Source organism: Elephantulus edwardii, unplaced genomic scaffold, assembly GCF_000299155.1.
Source record: "Elephantulus edwardii isolate Elephantulus edwardi_28Jun2011 unplaced genomic scaffold, EleEdw1.0 scaffold00117, whole genome shotgun sequence".
NCBI classification, from domain to species: Eukaryota; Metazoa; Chordata; class Mammalia; order Macroscelidea; family Macroscelididae; genus Elephantulus; species Elephantulus edwardii.
Window position 1 is genome coordinate 5,424,064 of NW_006399867.1, and position 11,381 is coordinate 5,435,444.

Sequence of the window (11,381 nt, forward strand, 5' to 3'; positions counted from 1 at the left end):
TTGCAGCTCTACCTCCAAAACCTATCATAAGTCTTCCTCATCACCACCTCCACTTAGAACCAGAACTAAGGAGGCAAGGGAAGCATTTGTTTCTGATATGAAATGTAAGGAGACATAGCAAACTCAGTAGTAATGCTAAATGCTGTATTTTTTTCCCCTAAGGATCAAAATCAATTTTTAAAAAAATTAGCCTTGAGCAACAAATCAAAGTTATAAATATAGACCCAACCTAGCACTTGGGTGAACCGGCTTCCTTGGTGACCCTCGCTTTACCCTTGGTCCCAATAAAACTTTATGTATAAAAATAGTCATAGAAAAAAAACAGTCAAAGATTAAATAAAATTTAAAATTATTTTGCAACTTAATCTTATTGCTAAAATGACAAGGCTAACTTACCTTTTTTATAGTGGTACTACTCCTTCTGGGAGAAGGAGCAGCCAGAGTGATCCTTGGAGGCAACAATGATGAAGGTTCAGCTCACATACTTTGTGCATCTTGCTAGGAGAGGTTATTCCTTCAAGAGAGACAGCAAGCTTGGAAAGGTGGAGGGGCAGTAAAGGAGAGGAAGACCCTCAGCCAGGTGGACTGACACAGTGACTGAAGCAAAGGGCTTGAGTATGTCAGAAATAATGAAGGACACACAGGAGAGGACAGGGTTCAGATTTATTGTTCATAGAGTTGCTATGAGTCATACTCAACTCGATGGTACCTAACAACAACAGCCCTTTCATTTTTTAAAAAATATATTTATTAGGATTTGAGAGAATGTGTATGGTTGGCACAGATTGATATTCCACTAAACTGTTCACACCTATTTTGTTTTATGACAGATATCACAATCTCATATTATACCCACACTCTTTCCACTATCTCTCTGTAGTTCTTATTACATTTATCCCTCCAACCTCTCTTTTTTCTTACCTCTGAGCTTTATCATTGGACAAATGCTGCCCTTATGATCCTGTGTTGTTGTTGATAGTTATAAGGACTGAGTACTTCCCTGATGTTATTGTTCATCTTACAGATCTAAGTGACACCGAGGTGAGTTCAGCTCCAGGTTCAAAGGATGGCTAAGGGCCAACATTTCAGGGGTACACTAGTCTCTGTCAGACCAGTAAACCATGGCATTATTGTGGGTTTGAGTTTTGTTTCACATTTTTCTCCCACTTTAACCAAGACCTCCTATTTTGATTCTTTTCAGAGCAATTACTAATTGGACTGAGTACTACTGAGTTCTTATGGTCTCAGAGTCATGGAAATTAAGGGTTGTTGTTGTTATGTGCCATCAAATCAACTCTATACAAAACAGCTCTGAACCCTGCCCTATCCTGAGCTAATCTCACTGTCTCTGACACACCTACCTTCCATTTCCCCAGTTATTGTATCAATCCATCTCATCCGGGGTCTTCCTCTCCTGCATTCTCCCTTCATCCTCCCAAGCATGAGGTCCTTCTCCAATGTCTGGTCCTTTCTGGTAACATGCTCAAAATATATGAGATGGAGCTTCAAAATCCTGGCCTCCAAGTCATAGCTTGGTTTTACCCTCTCCAGGACAGACCTGTTTGTTCTCTTGGCAGTTCATGGTATGTTCAATGCTCTTTTCCAGCATCACAACTCAAAGGCATCTAGTGAGATCTAACACGTTATTTATCTTACTGGATTTTTTGGGGTGCCAATTTAAATTCTGTGCTTGAAGCAAGTACCAACTTTACCTCACTCTATTCCTAGCTCTGTCTCCATTATTATCCTCTTAGTTTATATCACAATAGTTTCTCATATGAGCAATTTGAGCGCCCTTCTACAAGATTCCTCTCCTTATCTTTCTTCCTCTTCTAAATTTTTGTTTTGATTTGGATAAAAGTTTACAGAGAAAATTGTTGGTTTTCCATTTGAGAATTCTTTTTCACAGACTTTGTTCTGTGAATGGATTGCAATCCCCACAGCAAATATCACTCTTTGTACTTCCTGTCTGTTCTCACCAAATGCAGAATAATTTCCCCATCCCTGCACCTGGTCACGCTACCTAATCATCCTGGTTATTTTCTAACTCCTTTTGGAATCTGTATTATCTTGATAATTTATGGTTTTTTTCTTTATTGTCTAGAATATAACCTCTATGAGGACAGAGAATGTTCATGTCTGGTTTGCTTCTGTATCTCTGAACACAGAAATAATAATAGTTGGCTAAAAATGGGTGAAAATGGAATTACCCCACTGCTTTAATCAATATTTTCCTATTTGTAAGTGAGATTGAGTAGGTGAGTGTTGTTTTGAAATATACTTACTTGTAATTTACATTACACTCTTAACCCTTTCCTAGAATAACCCCCTAATTATGAATCAGATGAAATTTTCATTCCAACTAACTTGCAAAGAAAACCAGGAATGTTTGTTGATGTGGGGAACTTTGGGTTCAGGATTACCCATTTTCTACCAGAAATGATATCAGTCTGAACTCTATCAAAACCTCTGATCCATCACCCTATCTTCTCAAATCGAGCATTTTCTTTTTAATTCAGTGTCCACTCACCGAATCAACTTCTTGAAATCCAACCACCCATCATGGCTTTTATCAGACACCAAAAGCTTGGTCTTCAAGGTGGAACAGTTAGACACGATAGTGTCCACAACTGGGACCATAGCCTCACTGACCACAATGCCTTGAGGGCTGCATGCGTTCAGGCGACAGAGAATTTCCTGGACGTTCAGCTGGGGAAGGGCAGGCACAAAGCTGATTCCTGAAAAAAATCATGAAAGGGTTCATTCAGATATTTTAAGTAGAGAATATTCCCCCAGGCATGGATGGGCTCTTGGATGTTATTTTTTTTAAAAGCATTCTTTCATTTTTTTAATTTATTTTATTTTATTATTTTGTACTGTCAAATCAGATCTGACTGGCACAGGAGGAGATTGTCACTCCTTTTCCAGCAAAGAATCTGGTGGATTTGAACCATGCTCCTCTGGGATTGTAGTGCAGCTACTTGCCACCAGGCCACCAGAGCTTGTGGATATTTATTTTATTTTTTACTTTGAGCTACATTACCTCTCCATTGTGCCAGCCACATGATAGTAGCTGAGGAGGATGAGCGTTCAGGAGTGTGAGTTCACCAATACAATCTAGCCTTTGGTGACTTTCCTGGGTTTTTATTTTCTCCTCTCTCATTTCTGTAGCTTGGTTGTTGTAGTTTGTTAGAACACTAATTATTTGTAAGGTAGCCTAATTTTGAAACTGTACTACATAAGAGGGTTGTGTAAACTCCTGTCCCCTTCTTGCTTGAGAAAGGCTTGTGCTGTGGATTCCTACATTTGCACTGGGGCCCAAATCCGTAAAGGTTCCTTCCCGTATTCTTGGGTTTATGTAATCTTTCCTTTATGCAATAGCTATTTTTAATCTACCTTGTGACTGAGGAATTCTGGTGACTTAGAGGTAAGGAGCTGTGCTACCAATCCAGAGACACATGGACATGGGGACCTTGGGCATTCTCTTCCTGGGTTATCCACATCCTCTGAAAACACACTGGAAGCTCAGCTATGAGTTGGTCCTGCCTCAATAGCGCATAACAACAACCACCAGCTAGCAGACCAGCTAGCAGCCGTGATAGGAAAATGCATGAGCTGCCCCAGGCAGTTCTAATAGTCTTCTATGAGAAACAGAGGCTCCCTTGCAGGCTAGTCATACAGAAAACCATGCACACCCTTTCATGGACTGAACCATTTTGGAAAGAATCTGGATCACTCACGCTGCCTTTTACCCGCTCAACCTTTTTGTCTTCTGTGTCTCACACAGAAATCTCTTGGGAAACAGCAAAAAGTTATTTCACCATAGTCCCACACTGAAAACAACCCAAAATACCCAATAATTGATAAATAAGTAAACAAAATGTGGTATATCCATCTAAAAAAAAAAAAACCAAAACCCCAAAAAACAGAAAAAACAACCAACCTCAAATGGAAACCTCATTGCCATGGAGTCAGAACTGACTCATAGCTCACTCTCTAGTGTGTTTTCAGAAGCAGTTAACTGCATGGGAGGAGATTGCCCATCCGTCTCCCATGAAGCTGCTGGTGGATTTGAACTTGTTTGGTGTCTTTGGCTTGGCAGTACAACTCCTTTTCCATTACACCACCAGAGCTCTCTGGGATAGCCATGTTGTTGTTGTTGTGAGTTATTGAGTTGGCACTGACCCATAGCTGACCCACCGGTGGGTTTTTCATTAGTAGATTGCATGAGAGGAGATTGCCCATCTTTTCCCTGCAGAACCACATGCCTTTGGGATTGCAGTTCAGCTTCTTACCAGTAGGCCACCAAAGCGCCTTAGTATAGCCATATGTTATTCAGCCATAAGGAAGAATAATGCACTGATAAATGATACAAAATAGTTGAAGCTTGAACACATTATACCTTGTGAAAGAAGCCAGTCACAAAGGCTCCAAAGAATACTTATTACATAAATCCATTTGTAGGCAAATCCTTAAGAGCCAGAAAGTAGATTAATAGTTACCTGGATTAAAGAGGTTGTGGAGTGATTTTTAATGGCTATAGGTCTTCTTTTCTAGATATTACTAACGGTTGCACAATTTTATGAATATGTTAAAATCACTTAATTTTACACTTTAAAAGAGTAGATTTTTCATTAACATATCACAGATGATTGCCTGTGTGGGGCAGCAGGCCATCAGTGGCTCTCGAGTGCCAGATGGCTTTGAAAACAGGTCTTTGCCTCACTTCGAAAAGCACTCCAAGCTCCCAGCTGCCAAAGGCTTTGTGGCTAATAGCTTTTATTCTGGTTTGACACCAACTGAATTTTTCTTCCACACGATGGCTGGCCGGGAAGGCCTGGTTGACACAGCCGTAAAGACAGCTGAAACAGGATACATGCAGAGGCGGCTGGTCAAGTACCTGGAAGATCTCTGCTCACAGTATGACTTGACTGTCCGAAGCTCCACCGGAGATATTATCCAGTTCATCTATGGGGGAGATGGCTTAGATCCTGCAGCTATGGAGGGAAAAGATGAACCCTTAGAGTTTAAAAGGGTTCTGGACAACATCAAAGCAGTGTTCCCGTGTCGGAATGAGCTTGCTCTCAGTAAGAATGAGCTGACCCTGACCATGGAGTCCATCATGAAGAAGAACGAGTTCCTTTGCTGCCAGGACAGCTTCCTCCAGGAAATAAAGAAATTCATCAAAGGGGTTTCTGAGAAGATCAAGAAAACCAGAGATAAATATGGCATCAATGATAATGGCACAACTGAGCCTCGTGTGTTGTACCAATTGGACCGGATCACCCCGACCCAGATAGAAAAGTTTCTGGAGACCTGTAGGGACAAGTACATGAGGGCCCAGATGGAGCCGGGCTCTGCAGTGGGCGCACTCTGTGCACAGAGCATTGGCGAGCCAGGCACGCAGATGACCCTGAAGACCTTCCATTTCGCGGGGGTGGCCTCCATGAACATCACACTGGGCGTGCCCCGAATCAAAGAGATCATCAATGCCTCCAAGGCCATCAGCACTCCAATCATCACAGCTCAGCTGGACAAGGATGACGATGCTGATTATGCTCGTCTAGTGAAAGGGAGAATTGAGAAAACCCTCTTGGGAGAGATTTCTGAATATATTGAAGAAGTGTTCCTTCCGGATGATTGCTTTATTCTTGTCAAGCTCTCCTTGGAACGGATTAGACTTCTGAGACTGGAAGTGAATGCTGAGACAGTGCGGTACTCCATCTGCACATCCAAGCTCCGCGTGAAGCCTGGAGACGTGGCTGTGCACGGCGAAGCTGTGGTGTGTGTCACCCCCAGAGAGAACAGTAAGAGCTCCATGTACTATGTGCTGCAGTTCCTGAAGGAGGATCTCCCCAAGGTGGTGGTGCAAGGCATCCCGGAGGTGTCCAGAGCTGTCATTCACATCGACGAGCAGAGTGGCAAAGAGAAGTACAAGCTTCTGGTGGAAGGTGACAACCTCCGAGCTGTCATGGCGACGCACGGGGTGAAGGGCACCCGAACCACCTCCAATAACACCTATGAGGTGGAGAAGACACTGGGCATTGAAGCTGCGCGGACAACGATCATCAATGAGATCCAGTACACAATGGTCAACCATGGCATGAGCATCGACAGGCGGCACGTGATGCTGCTCTCTGACCTCATGACTTACAAGGGTGAAGTCCTAGGCATCACAAGGTTTGGCCTGGCGAAAATGAAGGAGAGTGTGCTGATGTTGGCGTCCTTTGAGAAGACAGCTGACCACCTCTTTGATGCAGCCTACTTTGGGCAGAAGGACTCCGTGTGTGGAGTATCTGAGTGCATCATCATGGGAATCCCGATGAACATTGGCACTGGGTTCTTCAAGCTGCTGCACAAGGCTGACAGGGACCCGAACCCTCCCACGCGGCCCCTCATCTTCGACACGAACGAGTTCCACATTCCCCTGGTCACGTAGCCTGAGGTATAATACTGCTCCTGATCTCGGGACCCTCATCCATGTGGAATGGAGCTCAAGACCAGCAGCTAACTTGGAAAGCATTGTGCTGCTAGGGATGGGGTCCCAGCTGTCCCCACCCTGTGCCAGTGGTCAGAAGATGCTGGAGGTCCCCTGTACCAGCTCCTCGTCTGATCCGAGCAGTCCTCCCAAGGGACCTTGACCCACCACTGTGCTTGGAAGGGTGACCTAACTGCTCTATTCTGCTTCCCTGGACTTGAGAGAAAAGTCCAGTGGCTCCATGGTGTCTTCTCAGCTGACTCTGAGCCAGGCATAGGCTCCACACAGGCCGGGGAGTGACCCCAGTGTCTTACCCCTCTATCATTCTCAAATTCCCATGTTAGACCCATGTAATGCTATTTATTTGCTCGGTTTGAGATACTTGAGATTTTTGTTGTTATTTTGGTTTGGTTTTTGAAACCAAGAGATTCTAAAACCCCCCCAAAAAAAGAGTAGATTTTATTGTATGTGAATTATTATAGCTGAAAAGAAAAAAAGTCATTGGGCACCATATTTGAAATGCTGTTGTCATTGTATGCTGTGGAGTTGGAATAGGCCCATAACTGACCCTCTATCAGGTTTTCAGAGGCAATAAATTGTGCAGAAGGAGATTTCCCATCCTTCTCCTGCTGAGATGTTGGTGGATTCGAAGCTCATGCCTTTGGGAATGCAGTGAAGCTTCTTACCAGTAGGCCACCAGAGCTCCTCTTGAAATACTGTTAAGTGCCCTCAAGTCGATCATGACTCACAGTGACCCTGTGAAGAACAGATTACAACCTTGCCATATTCTACACCATTGCCACAGTCTCAGCCATGCTCAAGCCCATTGTTCAAGCTCATTGAGAGTCTTCTATTTTGTTGACCTCTACCTTTCTCAGCATCATGTCTTTTTTCGAAAGACCAGCCTTTTCTGACAACACACCCAAAATTTGTGAAACAAGTTTCACCTTCCTTGCTTCTAAGCAATATCTTGGCTGCATTTCCTCCAAGATAGATGTGTTTGTTCTTTGAGCAGTCCGTGATATACCAATCATGTCCCCAACAACCCCGTTCAAAGGCATTGGTTCTGTGACATTGGGAATAGAAAGCTTTATTGTTCCAGAGAAAAACAAAACAACAACAACAACAAACCATACAAAAGCATTGGTTCTTCCTTTGTCATCCTTATTCATTGCCCAACTTTCAGATGCTTAGGAAACAATGGAAGAGACCATAACTTGGAGCAGGTGAACCCTAGTCCTTAAACTGGTATCTTTGCCCTTAAAGACCTTAGTTTTTAAACTGGTATACTTGGATCAAGAACCAATAGTAACTAAAGAAGTTCAATCTGCACTGAAGACAGTGACAAAAAAAAAATCCCCAGGAATTGATGAAATATCAATGATATAACAAACAGAAGTGTGCTCACTAGCCTATGCCGAGAAATTTGGAAGACACCACCTGGCCAACTGACTGGAAGAGATAGACTCATACTTGTTCCCATTAAAAAAAAACAACAACAAAAAAACAGGTGATCTAACAGAACAGAGAGCTCTGATGACTTAGTGATAAAGAGTTGTGCTGCCTACTGAAAGGCATGTGATTTGAATCCACTGGCTGCTCGTTAAAAAAAAAAAAAGATGACCGATTTCCTCCCATGCAATTTAAGGCTTTTGAAAACCCTCTGGAGGGTCAGCTGTGGGTTGGTTCCAACTCAATGCTACCTAACAACAACAATATTATAAATATCACATAAAAGTAAAATCTTGCTGAAAATTATTATGAAATGGCTGAAACAGTACAGCAACAGGGAATTTTCATAGATTCAAGCTGGATCTAGAAGTGGCGGTGGCACAAAGAATATAATTGAATCTTGGCTGTAAGCAGGGAATTCCAGATGAACATTTATTTGTATTTCATTGACTATAAAAAGGCATTTAACTTTGTGGATCATAGCGAATTATGACTAAAGTTGAGAAGAATGAGATTCAGAACACTTGATTGTGCTCACATACAGACCAAGAAACAGTTGCCTGAACAGAACAAGGAAACACTGTGTGGTTTAAAATCAGGGAAGGCGTTACCTCAGGGTTGTATCCTTTCTCCATACTTACTCAATCTGTATGCTGAACAAAGGGAGCTCTGGTGTCTTAAAGTGGTAAGGACTTGATTGCCAACCCAGAGGCCTGTAGTTTGAATCCACTAGCTGCCCTGAAGGAGAAAGATGGGCCAATCTCCAATTAATTCCCTCTGAAAACCTGCTCAAGGTTCAGCTATGAGTCTGTTCTGAGTCAACAAATATAATAACAACATGAGCAAATAATTCAAGAAGCTTAATTATATGAAGAAGAACTGGTATCAAGATTGAAAGAAGACTCATCAACAACCAACAATACATAGATGGAGAAGCTTTGCTTAGAGAAAATGAAGAGGATTTGGAACTCATGGTACAGAGGATCAAAGACTCGAGCCTTCAGAATGGATTGAAGAAAACAAAAATCCTCAACCCTGGACCACTAGGCAAAATTATGTTAGAGAAAGGCTGAGGTTGTCAAAGACTTCCTTTTACTTGGGTCCACCATTAACACCCATCGTAGTAGCAATCAAGAAATCAAAAGATTAGTGCTGTTAGTCTGGTTTTCTGGGAACTGTCACACTGTCATAATAGCTGTAACATTTTGCACTCCCACCAGCAATGAATAAGGCTTCCAATTCCCCTGTATTTTACAAAGTCTTAGTATCATCTGGATACATTCCCCTCCCTCCCTTTTTGTAATCATAGTCATTCTTAAAAGACTGGAATGCTATCTCGGTTTTAATTTGCAGTTCTCTGATGACATAGTGATAAGAAGTTGCACCGCCAACCCAAAGGAACAAAGTTCGAATCCACCACCTACTCTGCAGGAGAAAGATGGACAATCACCTCCTGTGTAATGTAGGGCCTCTGAAAACCCACTGGAGGGCCAGCTATGGATAGATTCCAACCTGGTGGTACACGACAACCATAGCTAATGATGCTTAACATCCTTTTCGTGTGCTTTCTGGCCATTTGTTTGTCCTCTTTGGTAAGATGCTTAATTAGACCCTTTGCCCATTTTTATAATTGAGTTATAAGTCTTTCTGTTCTTGTTATTGAAGTTGTCAAAGTTTTATGCATAACATTTTTGGTAATAATCTTTGGTTATGAGATTATTGTTGAATACATGATATCCATAGATATTCTCTCAGCGGGTAGATTTTCTTCTTTTTTTTTGGTTAAGTTCTTTGATGAACAAATATGAGGTCTCATTTATTTTATTTTTTTTTTGTTGCTTGTGTTTTTGATATTATATTTGAAAGTCAATTGTTAAAAGGTATGCCTAAACAAAACAAACAAACAAACAAACAAACAAACAGCTGTGCCTGACAGTATGACAGTGTTTAAAATGTTTTCTTCTAAGAATTTTATGGGTATATTTAGGTCTTCATCTTTACTTTGTTTTCCTGTATAGCATGGGTAACAGATCTTCATATTTTTTCACATGAGGAAGTCCAGTTTTAGCTGCACCATTTATTGAAAGATTTCTTTTTTTCTGTATGGTATGAACTTAACATTCACATCAAATACCTAGTGACCGTAAGGTGTGGATTTTATTTCTGAAATCTCAATTCTATTCTACTGGTCTATGTGTCTATTTTTACACCAGTACTAGGCTGTTCTGATTACTGTAGCTGTATGAGATGCTTTAAAATCAAGAAGTGAGAATTCTCTTTTCTTATTCTTCTCATTCAACAATGTTTTGGCTATTAGGAGCACTTGTTCATCACATAAAAAGCTAATGACTGGTTTTTCTGTTTCTGCAAGAAGGCTATTTGAATCAGATTAGGATTCCATTGAATCTATATATTTCTCTGAGTAGCCTTCCAATTCCTGAACCTCATACTGCTTTAATTATTTGTTTGCTTTAATCTTTTTCTCTAGTTTTTACAGTTTTAATTTTTAAGTCTTTCACCTCTCTGTTCAGACTTATTCCTATGTATTTCATTCTTTTAGAAGCTATTATAAGTGAAAATTCTCCTTAATTTCCTTTTCAGATTCTTCATTGCTGATGCATAGAAACCCAAATGATCTTTATCAATTAACTTTGAAAAATGTAATTTTACAAAATTCTTCTATCAGCTTTGGATACTTGTGGATCCTTTGAGGCTTCTCTACAGGATTATGTCATCCATGAATAAAGATGAATGTTTTTTTCCAACATGTATCCTTTTTATTTCTTTTTCTTGCCATGGTGCTCTAGGTAAGACCTCTTATACAATATTGAATAGAAGTGGTAAGAATGGACATCTTTGTCTTATTTCCAATTTTAAAATGAAGGTTCCTCAATCTTCTTCCATTAAGTATAAAGTTGACTCTTGGGGGTTATTTTTTTAAAAATGTCATCTATTTTCTAAATACGGAAGATCTGATAGGCCAGGCATTGGTGCTGTGAACCCAAAGCCAGATGGTTCAAATCCACCATCTTTTTTGGGATCAAGCTCCTCCCCTGTGACTTACAGCCTCTGAAAACCAACTAGAGAGTCACTATGACTTAGTTCCAACCTAATGGCAACAAGTTATTTGTTGTTGTAGTCTCTAAATCAGATAGAGGAATTTGTCTTCTATTCCAATCTTCAGAATTTCCGTAAATAAATAGTAGTAAATTCTACTGAATTTTTTTTTTTTTATGTATCCATGGAGATGAGAACATAGAGCTCTGGTATGTAGGGAGCTTTGCTACTTACCCAAAGGCTTTGGCTCTCTCGAGGTTCGAATCCACCAGCAACGTCTTTGGGAGAAAGATGAAAAGTCTCTTCCCACGCAATTTACATTCTTAGAAACCTAATGAAGGTGCAGCTGAGAGTTGGTTCCTACTCAACACCAACACCAACACCAACACCAACA

At 41.1% G+C, this 11,381-nt stretch overlaps 2 protein-coding genes across 2 annotated transcripts in view; one reads left to right on the plus strand and one right to left on the minus strand.

Annotated features, from left to right (window-relative positions):
• Positions 1 to 11,381, minus strand: part of LOC102862442 (chromosome unknown open reading frame, human C10orf129) — a 48,579-nt gene that overhangs the window by 29,508 nt on the left and 7,690 nt on the right. Inside the window, exon 3 of the mRNA XM_006892708.1 lies at positions 2,531 to 2,738. Coding sequence (XP_006892770.1) covers positions 2,531 to 2,738 — 208 coding nt within the window. The remainder of the gene's footprint in view (positions 1 to 2,530; positions 2,739 to 11,381) is intronic.
• Positions 3,064 to 6,439, plus strand: LOC102844918 (DNA-directed RNA polymerase III subunit RPC1-like). Its single transcript, XM_006892679.1, has 2 exons — positions 3,064 to 3,098; positions 4,627 to 6,439. Exons 1-2 carry the CDS (start codon positions 3,064 to 3,066, stop codon positions 6,437 to 6,439), a joined length of 1,848 nt encoding a protein of 615 aa, XP_006892741.1.